Below are 13,650 nucleotides of genomic sequence, written 5' to 3'. Positions count from 1 at the left end.
CTCCAGATTCAGCTGCTCCTAAAGCATCATGTTGCAAGTATCCATTGACTCAGACAACAGGCACATCAGGAGAAGCAAAGTCACTGTACATTGTCTCTCCACCTCTGCAGGTGTGTTATCACCTTGGGCCAGGTGTGAGCCCACAGAAGGTGCTCTGGGAACTGAGGAAAGCAAACGGTGGCCCCGCCACGAACCCTGTGTACACATGACACAGTCAGAAATATTGCATGTAATCCTTCTAAACATTTAATTAAGCAATTCCTACATTGTCACAAGAAAAATGAAACTTGCTGAGGGTTACAGAGTCCTCATGAGAAGCAACTTAAAAATCTCACAAAAGCTCTATGTAAGTCTGTGGTAAGGGCTGCACTGTATTCTGAACATTTATTTTGAAAACAATTGTCATAATGTAAAATCTCCAGGACCCTCAACATGATGTAGCCTTTTGGCTCTTTCTATACATTTGTGATCATCTTTCTAACTCCAAGTTTTGGAGTATGAAAAAGCACGATGGCAAAAAATAACAACAAGACATCTGTCTCCCCACGCCCTGCCCAAGCCTTGATGCCCCGTGCGTGCCCCATCAAGCGCTGGGGTTGTCCAAAGCGTCAGTCGGTAAAGCAGCACTTGCTGGTGCTCTGCCCGCTCTGGATTCAGTTCCGAGGCTGTGAGTTGAACTCTGTGCAAATGTTCTGGATGATCCTGGGGACATACTGGTAGAGGTTGTCAAACTCGTCCACAAAGAAGGAGTGGTCCCTGGCGGGGTGAGTGGCAATGACTTCCAGCTCCTCCTGGGCAGCCCAGGCAACGCCTATCGCATAGGTGATCACTCCTGTGGGGACAAAGGTTAGATGAACAAATGGCCCCAAGTAAAGGTGCTGCTGAAGAATCTCTCCCTTCCTGTGGCCCTGTCGGCACAGCCAAATCCAAAATCAGAAACGTGCCCAAACAAAACCAAACCAAAAATATCCTACGAGCCTCTAGGTTTCCAGAATTAAGACTAAGTATGGCCATTCATTCATTCACTCAATAAATGCCTTTGAGCATACACTATATGCCAACAGTAACAACATTTATATAATTGTTATCTCAGGAGTTGATAGTATTTTAGGAAAAAATGAACAAAATAGAGTAAATAACATGGTAAGAATTTCATGTTCGGGAATAGAAGAGGGGAAGATATTTTGGGACAAGTGAAGCTTTTGGGGCCATGCAGGTCAGAACACATGACACATGCCCGCTCTACCAGCGTGAAGAGCCGAGCAAAATCTCAGAGAGCCTTAAATGCCATCAAAAGCTGGTTCAAGATCTTTTAAACTAAAACAGTGGAATGGCATCACTTTAGGCTCGAGGGTGACTTTACAAATTACTGAATCCAACCTCATTTCCAGTGCAGGAATCCTTGCCGAATGTGCCAGAGCGATGGTCCCAGCATCTGTTCCAACATTGTGATGAAGAAAGGCTTCCAAGATAAAGAAGGGGGTGCCCAACACTGTTGGGTGCTACAGGGCAGTCATGTAAGATGAACATGAAAAAGTGCTCAATGGGTTTTAGTTTGTTTCAGACAGAATCTCACTCTGTCACTCAGACTAGAGTGCAATGGTGTGATCTCCACTCACTGCAACCTCCGCTTCCCGGGTTCAAGAGATACTTGTGCCTCAGCCTCCCAAGTAGCTGGGATTACAGGCATGTGCCACTACGCCTGGCTAATTGTTGTATTTTTAGTAGAGACGGGGTTTTACCATGTTGGCCAGGCTGGTTTTGAACTCCTGACCTCAAGTAATCCTCCTGCCTCGGCCTCCCAAAGTGCTGGGATTACATGCATGAGCCACCGCGTCTGGCCTCATTGGATTTTTTAAAAAGCAAAAACAGGCTGGGTGCGGTGGCGCACGCCTGTAATCCCAGCACTTTGGGAAGCCGAGGCGGGCGGATCACGAGGTCACAAAAAATCCTTTTTTTTTGTTTGCAAAAAATCCCTAATTATTATTATTATTATTATTGTAAAAATACAAAAAATTAGCCAGGCATGGTGACACATGCCTGTAGTCCCAGCTACTCAGGAGGCTGAGACAGGAGAATCGCTTGAACCTTGGAGGCAGAAGGTTGCAGTGAGCTGAGATGGCACCACTGGACTCTAGCCTGGGTGACAGAGTGAGATTCCATCTCAAATAAAAAGAAGAAAAAACAAAACCAAGACATTGGTAGTTTGGTAGGAACAGTTTCAGGGGAGAAGATGCCAAAGAAACCAAATGAACTACTGTGAGCTGAGAGTGGAAAAGAAGTGAACATGTGGGGTCAGCACACATAGCTCCTTTCCTGAAGTTTGGCTGTGAAAGGGAGTCAGTAGGTGGTAACTGGAGCAGAACTGTGGAGTCACAGAGAATGTTTATTTATAGGGAGGGAGGAACTTGAGCACGTCTAGGTGCAAATGGGAAGGAGTATAATAAGACTGAAGGTGTTGGATTGCAGTGGGGAGAAGATGACCCAGGGAGGAGAGGATGGGACTCAGAGACAAGGCATCCATTCTTAGTGGGAAAACTGGGAGACTGCCTGGGGTGACGGGTCTTGATTTGGGTTGTGGGCAGCTGGTCAGCAGGTGCTTGACCTGACTCTACAATAGCCTATTCTCATACCACCTTCAGGCTGGTCTGAGTAGGGTGAGCAAAATGGCCATGAAACAAGAGGGCAGAGCCTGGATGTGGCCTTCCTGCCCTGGCACCTCCCCCCAAGTCCCCCACAGTGGCGTCACTATCTCTAGCATCTTCTGGGTGCCTGGGAGAGTCATGCATACCTCACGTGGCTCTGACCTAAGCTGCTTTTTGATTGTGGTCCATTAAATTGCATTTAAGCTGCCAGTCCCCTTTCTCACCCCTCCAGTTTAATTTCTCCGAATATTGTCTAGATTAGAAGGAGCCAGCTTTGGGCTTTAAAGTGCTGCCAGGTGTCAGTGAGAGCAGCTTTGCTGCAGAGCTGGGTTTAGACAGTCTAAGGCCTCCTTCCTGCTCAAAGATAGAGAGGTTGCCCTTAAATAAAAACTACAAACAGTATTAGAAATTTAGCTCTCCAGGCCGGGCGTGGTGGCTCACACCTATAATCCCAGCACTTTGGGAGGCTAAGGCAGGTGGATCACCTGAGGTCAGGAGTTCAAGACCAGCCTAGCCAACATGGTGAAACCCCGTCTCCACTAAAAATACAAAAAAAATTAGCTGGGTGTGGTGGCAGGTGCTTGTAATCCCAGCTACTCAGGAGACTGAGGCAGGAGAATTGCTTGAACCTGGGAGGCGGAGGTTGCAATGAGCCAAGATTGTGCTATTGCACTCCAGCCTAGGCAACGAGAGTGAAACTCCGTCTCAAAAAAAAAAAAAAAGAAAGAAAAGAAATTTAGCTTTCCAGATCCCAAGTCCACTCTTGTTGTAGAGAATCTCCTACTGGCAATTCTAACAGATGGTCACCCAGCCTTGACTTGGATACTCCCAGGAACACAACGCTCATTACATTTTCAGACAAATCTCAGTGTTAGGCTGAGTAAGAATCTGCCTCCAGGTAATTTGTATCTTTTGGTCCTAGTTCATTAAAGCTGCCCGGAGAGCACCTCAGCCATTTCCCTCAGTCTTCATTTTTCCCGATGAGTAGGCCAAGGATACCCTCTGGATGAGGCCCAAAAGACGTACATCTAGAAAAATAAGTGATGGTGTAGCTGAGCACAAACTGGGGACAGATGTTTGGAGAAAGCAGGAGAGCCTTGGGCTTGTAGTCAAAGCTGGGCCATCTGGCTCTGCCCATTCAATCTGGGAGTTTGGGCCGGTTGCTTCTGAGCCTTAATCCATCTTCACTCTGCTGATAGGAGCCTGGTGGACCTTGTGATTTTTGGCATGCAAGCCGTCAGCCATCCCACAATTATGAGGGTGCCCTACAGCCTCCATAAAGGGTAAGTCACTGGGAAGACTCTGCCTGAACTTGGTATCTGGTTACTTTGGATTCTAGAAACCAGCATTGTTGATTCATTAAGGCTTGTTTTAGGAAGAAATGAAAGTAGCTTTCAACCATTCAGAAAATCCTGCAAAATAACTGAAGTTAAACGTAGGCACAGAAGCCAGGCGCAGTGGCTCATGCCTGTGATCCCAGCACTTTGGGAGGCTGAGGTAGGCGGATGGTAACAGGTCAGGAGTTCAAGAAAAGCCTAGCCAACATGGCGAAACCCCATCTCTACTGAAAATACAAAAATTTAGCTGGACGTGGTGGTGCCTGCCTATAATCCCAGCTACTCGGGAGGCTGAGGCGGGAGAATCACTTGAACCTGGGAGGCAGAGGTTGCAGTGAGCAGAGATCGTGCTACTGCACTCCAGCCTGGGCGACAGAGCGAGACACTGCCTCAAAAAAAAAAAAATGTAGGCACAGAAGAAGAAGCAACAACCACAGCACTGAGTGAGTTGTGTATGCTCATATTGATCTCCAGGGCATTGGTGTTCATTGACTACTTGGTTTACTTTTATTATTATTACTATTATTATTATCACTTGGGGTTTTCTCCAGGTTGTTTATATTCTTGATAGCTAATGACACTTTTCAGAACAGTGATTATACATAAATTCTGCAATAAAGGCATAAATGTGGCTGATTTTCTAAACATTTACAGACAAATTTTGCTCATTTTTCATATTTTAAAACTTTGTTGCCCTCTTAGAAATTGGACATAGTTCTTTGAACTTTTTTTTTTTTTTTTTTTTTTTTTGAGACTTAGTTTTGCTCTTGTTGCACAGGCTGGAGTGCAATGGCACAATCTCGGCTCACCAGCAAACTCTGCCTCCTGGGTTCAAGCAATTCCCCTGCCTCAGCCTCCCGAGTAGCTGGGATTACAGGCATGTGCCTCCTTGCTTGGCTAATTTTGTATTTTTAGTAGAGACAGGGTTTCTCCATGTTGGTCAGGCTGGTCTTGAACTCCCGACCTCAGGTGATCCACCTGCCTCGGCCTCCCAAAGTGCTAGGATTATAGGAGTGAGCCACTGTGCCCGGCCTTTTTTTTTTTTTTTTTTTTTTGAGACAGGATCTTGCTCTGTTACCCAGGCTGGAGTCTGGTGGTGCAATCATAGATCACTGCAGCCTCCAACTCCAGGACTCAAGTAATCCTTTCACCTCAGTCTCCCGAGTAGCTGGGACAATAGGCATGAACCACCACCCCTGGTCTCTTTAAATATTTTGAATCGAAATTGCTTTCAGGTTTCCCTGAAGCCCCCCGAATCTGGTTAACAGTTGCTTACGGAAATAGTACTTGTCTTTAAAAACATTATTTTTCCTTAAAAGGTACTAATACCTTTTAAGGAATTAAAAGGTGAGTCGCTGGGCACAGTGATTCACGCCTGTAATTCTGGCACTTTGGGAGGCCAAGGCAGGAGGATCACCTGTCAGGAGTTCAAGAATAGCCTGGCCAACATGGCAAAACCCCATCTCTACTAAAAATACAAAAACTAGCTGGGTGTGGTAGCACACAACTGTAATCCCAGCTACTTGGGAGGCTGAGGCAGGAGAATCGCTTGAACCTGGGAGGCAGAGGTTGCAGTGATCCGAGATGGCACCATTGCACTACAGCCTGGGCAACTGAGCGAGATTCTATCTCAAAATAAATAAATACATAAAAGTTACAAACATAATTTGGTGGTCTAGGTACCAGAACGATTTGACATATTCAATAGAGATGGAGGTTTGGTGTTTTTAATAGAGGTAAAGGGAGAGTCAAATTCCCTTTTAAGGTATCATACTCTTGTGGGAAATGCTTCAGGGCGCAGGATATAAAGGAAAGGGTTAATGTGCCCAGTTATCCACAGGCCGTGGGTTTGTAATGACACTTAGGAGACCACCTTGCTGCCCCGTCCTTGTTCCTTCTCCTTACTCAGAGGGGCTTTCTACCCCTAAAGCCCTCCCTGCGGCTTTGAACATTTGTATGAAGTCGTAGAAAAAACCAATGCATAAAAAGACAATACCTTCCTTGTCCCACTGGCCCACCAAGCCCCAGAAAGCGGCCTCAGCACCAGGCTGCTTGGCAAGCCCAGCTTACCCTTCAGATGGGCAGCCATGGCTGGGATGCGGACGTCGTCGTAGGACCTCCCGTCAGTGATGAGGATCATTAACTTCCTCTTGTTGGGCTTGGACTTCTTGAAGAGCTGCTCCAGGGCGAAGTTGATGGCAGCTCCCGTGCTGGTGCCACCACTCCAGTAGCCCACCCTCTTGATGGCGTTGAGGATGTCGGGCTTGCTGCTGTACTGGTCGAACCCAAACTCCAGCCGCTGTTCGTAGGTGTACTGCACGGCCCCGACGCGGGTGTCCGTGTCGGAAATCTCGAACTCTTTGGTGAGGTTGGTCACAAACTGGAGAACAGTGCGGAAGTTGCCCGTCCCCACGCTGCTGGAGCCGTCGATGACGAAGCCAATGTCGGCCGAGTTCAAGCAGGTCTTGCTGCAGGCCAGGCGGTCGGTGTCGCAGACCCGCTTCACCAGAGGCTGCAGGGTCTTGTGGAGGCCAAACCAGCTCTGCACGTGAAACGAGTAGAAGCCGTTTGTTCTGCACACGGCCTGGAAGACAGAGGGGAGGGACCCGTGCCAGGTCAGGGTCAAATCCTCCAGTGTCATCGTTAGGTTTGATCCCCGGGGCAGGGGAAGAAGCAAGCAGGCCCTTGTTTTCTGCCCTAGCCCTCCTACTGCGTTTTTCCACCTCGGTTCACCCAGCGGCCACTCACTGAGGTGAAGCCCCCGGGTTATCGCTGGGCTCAGTCCGACTTCCTCAGCTGGGTCCCTGCCTGCGTTAGTGGAAAACTGTCTGCTAAGCAAATTCATAGGGAGATATTAAATCTCTGGTGTCAGTTTCACATTTATACTTCTCCAGGCTCCTCCTTTGTACTGGCAGCCATAAGATTGGCATTGGTGGGCACCACGGCATGAGGGGACTAAAGAAAGCTTTTATTCCAATTGGGAAAAGAGATGACATATGCAAGAAATCGCTATGGAAATATCTCCAGAGCAGCCCTGTTCCAGGCGGGAAGGGATTCCACAGTTGCTGAATGACCACATTTAGGGGGCCCATCAGATGCTCTCGGAATGATTCTCTCATTAAATCCCCACCCTCACCCTACAAGGTGGAACCATAACCCCTGCCACGAAGGAACAAACCAAGCTATGAGGGGACTTCCCTGAGTCCCTGAGATTGGAACACAAATCTATCCACCTTCAGAACCGGACAGTCCTGCCTCCAGGCAAATGAATATTTATTTACCAGTGCCTAAGCTCATTCCAGAAAAAAAAAATAAGGCAGCTGCAAATACACCCTGAGCAAACTGGTTGTTGCGCTCCTGGAAGTGGCTGGCATAGTGTTCCCAAGGCGTGGTGTTTCTTCCTTACCCCTGCCTCTGGGTCACAGAAAGAGTCAGACTAGACGACTACTGATGGCCTTGTATAATTAAAAGATTATTTTAGAAAAAGAGATTGCTTCAAACTTTCCTGGAAAATATTTTTCAAAAATTGATTTGTAAAAACCTAAATGGGGTTCACAAAACTTTCCATGGACCCGATGACACGTGAGGTAAGTGCTGAGCCTGAGCTGAATTCTGGCCAACAGATGGAGGGAGGGATTTCCACCAGGCAGTGAAGGTCACAGCAGAAGACAGCGGCGGTGCTGGGAGACCAGCTGACCGGAACACAGGGCTGTGGTCATAACAGATGGGCCAGGAGAGTGGGTTGGGACTGCACCCCAGAAGGCCTTGAGAGCAATGGGTAGTAATGAAGGATTTGGAGCAAGGACCCCACAGGACTGGAGGAACCCATCAGAAATGTGAGTTGGGTTTCATTGTGAAATCTAAACTAACCTAGGGAGCACCAGGAGGGAGAAGGACCAGGTGCAGGGCACCAGCTTGAACTGGGGAGGGGGCGTTGGGCGAGGGAAAGAGGAGGGAGAGAGATCTGTGATGTGCGAGCTGATGAGGAGCTCTGGGGCGACACTGCCCTCTGGGATGGGTGTGTGGTCATTCATGTGAAGTCCAGAGGAGGAAACAGTTTGGTGGGAAGGATGACGAACTCGGCTTGTTACAGGTGGGATTTAAGGTTCTGATAGGACATCAGGTGGAGAAAAGTCAGTCAGCTGGAAACGGATGGCTACAGAGCTCAAGGGATGAAGGTAGGGCCGGGCGCAGCGACCCACACCTGTAATCCTAGCACTTTGGGAGGCCGAGGTGGGCGGATCAAGAGGTCAGGAGATAGAGACCATCCTGGCTAACACGGTCTCTACTAAAAATACAAAAAAAAAAAAAAAAATTAGTTGGGCATGGTGGTGGGCACCTATAGTCCAAGCTACTTGGGAGGCTGAGGCAGGAGAATTGCTTGAACCTGGGAGGTGGAGGTTGCAGTGAGCTGAGATCGCACCACTGCACTCCAGCTTGGGCGACAGAGTGAGACTCCGTCTGAAAAAAGAAAAGAGATGAAGGTGGAAGCTGTGACCCTGGGAGGGATCCTGCAGGGAGAGGGCCTCTTAAAGAGGAGGGTGTAGACCTGGGGAGGTCAACGTTGAGGGTAGAAAAAAGGCAAGAAGCAATGAAATAAGAGTCACAGAGCATCCTGGAAGTCCAGGGAGAAGGGCATTTCAAGGAGCAGAAAGTGGCCATCAGTTTGAGGTGGTGCAGGAGGTTGAGCCCTGCTGGCTCTGGACACGTGGAATATTAAAGCCGGAAGGGCCTTAAAGAAAAACCTGTCCAAGGCTAGCTTTCTATTTTAAAGCTGAAGCCTTTTCTTTGGGGGAAGGTTTACGTGGTGTTCTATGGTACAAAACACACAGCAGCTGAGCAGCTTTGGTAGCGTGAGTGAGGGAGGACTTGCTCTACATCTCCTGCTGGGCGTCTCCACAGAACCCAGGAGGAGCGTCTGAAAACGCGATCTCACTGCTGTGGGTCAGTGCCTCCTTTCTCCGGTTTATCAGGTTGATGAATCGGCAATGTGTGTATACAGGAGAAAGCGTGTGTGTGTGTGTGTGTGTGTGTGTGTGTGTGTGAGAAAGAGTATATGTTTGCTTGCATGTGTGCGTGAAGGCTCCCTGGGCTGCCAGGGAGAGACCCCCCTGTGGCTGTGGGAGGAGCACGGGAGAACCTAGCTGAGAATTTGAGGACACTGCTCCTCCACAGCTGCTGGTGGGTGTGGGGTTTTGCTTTGAGAGGGTAATTGCAGGTTGCGGATTGACCAGTCCCTCCCTGGAGGCCTTACTGCCTAGAAATGAGCTTCATGCACATTTAAAGGCATGGGAAAGCCAGTGCAAGGGCGTTACAACTTTTCAGAGTGTGGAAAATCCTGACATTGGGTAGGTCTCCGGGCAGTCGTCTACCTTGTTTGCAAAGTTGGGCTCCACCACATACTGCTTCTCATTTTCAGCAGCACCTTCAATGGTGATGAAGAAAATGTTGATTCCTGACTCTCTCGCAAGTCTCGAAGCCTCCTCCACTTTGTCCGTGGGCCAGCCATCCACCATCACCACCACCACGTTGGGAGCGCTGCTTCTGTTTCCATTGGCTTTGGAAAAGAAGTTCCTGGTCACAAAGGAGATGGCCCGGCCTGGAAGAAAAAGAAAATTCATGCTTGGAGTGATCATGCTAATTATAAGTACAGGAAGAGATCACAGCAGCACAAAGAGGTCCAGAAAAACACACTCATTCCCTCCCTAGTTTTTTGTTTTGTTTTGTTTTTTGTTTTGTTTTGTTTTTCTTTGAGACAGGGTCTTGCTCTGTTGCCCAGGCTGGAATGCGGTGGTGCAATCCTGGCTCACTACAGCCTCAACCTCCTGAGTTTAATCAATCCTCCCACCTCAGCCTCCTGAGTAGATGGGACTACAGGCATGTGTGGACTGTACCTGGTTAATTTTGTAATTTTTTTTGTAGAAATGGGGTTTTGCCATGCTGCCTAGGCTGGTCTCAAATTTGTGGGCTCAAGCGATCCGCCCACCTCAGCCTCCCAAAGTGCTGAGATTACAGGTGTGAGCCACTGCACCCAGCCTGTTTCTTTTTTAAAACCACTTCAACTATTATCATGTGTACAACTCAGTGGCATTAAGTACATTGACAATGCGCAGCCATTACCACTGTCCATTTTGGTTTCATTTCAAGCCTTCAACTTCTAATTGTCTCTGCTTTGAGGAAAGTTTTAGCGACAGCAAGCAGGTGAGAAAGACCTTTTTTTTTTTTTTTTTTTCCTGAGACAGTCTTGCTCTGTCGCCAGGCTGGAGTACAGTGGCATCATCTCGGCTCACTGCAACCTCCACCTCCCAGGTTCAAGCGATTCTGCTGCCTCAGCCTCCCAAGTAGCTGGGACTAGAGGCTTGCACCACCACCCCCAGCTAATTTTTATATTTTTAGTAGAGATGGGGTTTCACCATGTTGGTCAGGATGGTCTCGATCTCTTGATCTCATGATCCACCTGCCTCGGTCTCCCAAAGTGCTGGGATTACAGCTGTGAACCACCGCGCCCGGCCAAAGACTTTCATGAGAACAAAAGTGCCTCTTTTCTGCTGGACCCACGCTAAGCCCCTAAGCCAGCCCCATGTTGTTTCCAAGAGTGTAGGGTGGGAGGAGTTGACCTGGAGTGACAGAAGCCTCTTCTTGGCCCCCTGCAGCCTGGGGTGAACCTAAGGCTCCTGCGGGCTGTATGTACAGAGCTGTGTTCTGGGGTCAGCAGTGTTTTCCTGCAGTTCCAGGCCAGGGGCACAGGTCTGGTTGGGCGGGGAAGAGTTGCACCCACTAGGAACTGACAGACTGTGTTCTAGCCCTGGCTGTGCTACTTGCTAGCTGTGTGGTCCTGAGTAGGTCACCCTATGTCTCTGGGCCTAAATTTCCACGACAGCAATCTACTTTGGCTGAGTGCAGCAGTCATGAAGTGCTACGAAGCCTCCCGCCATGACTTTTCCAAGGGCATATTTCACACTGAGAAGGGCTTCAGGAAATTTTCAGAGTCAACTAGACAATGACCAGTTGTCTCAGTTTGCCAGGACTTTCCCAGTTTTAGCACTGAAAACCCCAGGTTCTTCTGGGAAAACTGGGATGACTATTCACCCTAGAGTCAGCATGGCTGTATAGAGCAGGCAGAGCTCTTAACCTGGGCTCTGTGAACCCCAGGGCACTTGAAATTATACACAGTGTTTCGTGTATATAAGTATCTGTCTGGGTAGAAGGGCCATAGCTTTCATGGAATCCTCAAAGGAGTCCTCAATCTCCATACATTTAAGAAGCACCTTCTTTAGGCTTTAGGATTAGTAGTAGTATACTCAGTGCATTTCTGATTTTGGCCAGCATCCTGTCTCCACTAGCTGGTATTATCTTACTTGTCAAATGAAAGCATCACATGGTTACATATACAGATGCTGCAGAAATGTCTTGTAAAACCCATGTGAACTGGCTGCATGGAACCCCGTTGCTAAGGGGAAACCCTGGCTGCTAAGCATTGCTTTTATAGCCAATGGACAATTTTTCCCAAGGCACAAACCACCCAGAAGTCCTCTCTGGCCTAATATTAGGCACCTATAGGCAGAGCACAAGACGCCATGAGAAGATCCCCTCAACCCCATCTAACCTTATATCCCGAGGCCACGGTGTATAGTGCTCAACACACATTCCATCTGCCTTCCAGTGGGTCTTGAAAATAGAGGCTGGAAATCAGAAAACTACATTTTCCAGACTTCCTTGCAGCTAGGGCTTTAGCTTTGTTTTAGTTGCATGAACTGATGCACTTGCATGAGATTTATAAGATAAAAGTGAGGCAGAGGCTATACTTCTGTTTATATTTCTGCTGACAAATATCTTTAGTATCTGACTTCTCTGGGATACTGTCCGCAGAGGTGCCTGGGCTTGCTTGCTAGCTTCAGTCAGTGGTGTGGGGTGGCAGGGTGTGGAGATCCATGTTGTGGGTGTGAGTGGTGCAGGGAGGGCATGGTTCTGGAGCTGGCAGCTCTAGAAGAAGCTTCCTGATCTCTTGATCGTGCTGGCTTCCTGGACAAAGCAGGTTTCTGAAGAGGCTGCCGTGGCAGAATTCAGAAAGTGATTTCCTAATCTCGGAAGAAGGAGCAACTCCCTTGGAGGTCCTACTTCTGCAGGAAGCCTTCAGACATCATCTCCTACAGTCTGCTTCTTCAGTTCTTACAGTGATTCTCCAAACTACTTAATATCCTGAAATAAATACCTTTCCGTTGGAATCAGTTGAATGGATTCTGTTCTCAGAACCCAAACTCTGGACAATACAGAGGCAGAGTCAGAACATGTCATCCACTGAAAAAGGTATGCTGATTGGATTGAGACCCATTGCTAATCTCGTCAAGGAATGAGAGTGCCTTCTGATGTTTGTCTCACTGGGATTTTACTAATGTAAGCATTAAGTTAGAAACAAATCAGAAATCAACTCTGTCATGTGTGTGATGAAGGTAATACTGCTTTAGGGGCATGGAAAGTGACTTGGCTAGTGTTTATTTAGCATCATTCAAAGGTGAAAAGCTCTGTATGTGCTAGATACTAATGTTCTGGTCACTACAGAGACATACACTGAAGTGGGAAGGGAAATCATTAATCAGATGTACTGTAACTCTGAGGATGCTCCCTCAAAGACAGCTCAATTCCCTGCATGTACTCTAAGCCAAGCAACTGTGGCTCATGTCTCCATTTCTTTGGATTTTGATGACAGGAACACTTTCCCCGAGAGGTGGACAATCAGTCTCCCTCCAGCGTCCCCAAAGCCAATCTTTCATTTACAAATGAGTACACTGGCACGGGCTCTTTGACAGTCTTTGAGCTTAATTAGTGTGAAATTGTTTCCCAATGCCCAATCACCTCTGTATAAACATAAAATGGAATTTCTGGACATGCCCCACTGAGGACTAGACCTTGGATTTCTGGTGAGCCCCCAAAGGCTCAGATATCATGAGAGACTTAGCTTGAAACAGAGAACATGTTTCTCTTTGCACAATCATCAGTAGTTGATTGGAACAAGATTCTCAAGGGGCACTGAGGGGCTTCCTTAACTGGTCACAAAATTTCATGAAACAGCTGATGACTTGTAGGCCAATAAAAAAAATAGTCAGGACAGCAGACTTGCTTGCCCTGAGTAATGCTACTCCTTCCTGCAAACCAAGCATGCTGGGACTGTACAGGGTGTGTGTGTGTGTGAAAGATTCTTGTCCTCTGAAGCCATGATAACTTTAGAAAAGATACAGATGTTGCAGGAGTCATTTCTTTTTCTTTTTTTTTTTGAGATGGAGTCTCGCTCTGTCACCCAGGCTGGAGTACAGTGGTGCCATCTTGGCTCACTGCAACCTCTGCCTCTTCAAGTGATTCTCCCACCTCAGCCTCCCGAGTAGCTGGGATTACAGGCACGCGCCACCACACCCAGCTAATTTTTGTATTTTTAGTAGAGAGAGGGTTTCACCATGTTGACCAGGCTGATCTCGAACTCCTGACCTCAAGTGATCTGCTAGCTTCAACCTCCCAAAGTGCTGGGATAACAGGTGTGAACCACCACACCTGACCAGAAGTTATTTCTTGATGGATTATTATTGTTATTTTCTTCCTTTTATATACAATGGTTAGAAGACAATCACGTAGAAAGAGAACGATGGTAGCAAGACAGTAGAATTTGAATCGGGATC

General features: G+C 47.8%; 1 protein-coding gene across 2 annotated transcripts in view; it reads right to left on the bottom strand.

Moving 5' to 3' along the window:
- Positions 1-223: 223 nt before the first annotated feature.
- The window catches only part of VIT (vitrin), a 127,471-nt gene continuing 114,044 nt past the window's right edge, over positions 224-13,650 (bottom strand). For both annotated transcript variants that reach the window (XM_003908500.3, XM_003908497.3), the window contains 3 exons: positions 9,355-9,581; positions 6,053-6,566; positions 224-832 (listed from right to left, as the gene is read on the bottom strand). In XM_003908500.3, coding sequence (XP_003908549.1) covers positions 654-832; positions 6,053-6,566; positions 9,355-9,581 — 920 coding nt within the window. In that variant the 3' untranslated portion in view covers positions 224-653. The remainder of the gene's footprint in view (positions 833-6,052; positions 6,567-9,354; positions 9,582-13,650) is intronic.

The sequence above is a fragment of the Papio anubis genome, chromosome 14 (assembly GCF_008728515.1).
Source record: "Papio anubis isolate 15944 chromosome 14, Panubis1.0, whole genome shotgun sequence".
NCBI classification, from domain to species: Eukaryota; Metazoa; Chordata; class Mammalia; order Primates; family Cercopithecidae; genus Papio; species Papio anubis.
This window is presented reverse-complemented; position numbering and strand designations above follow the sequence as displayed.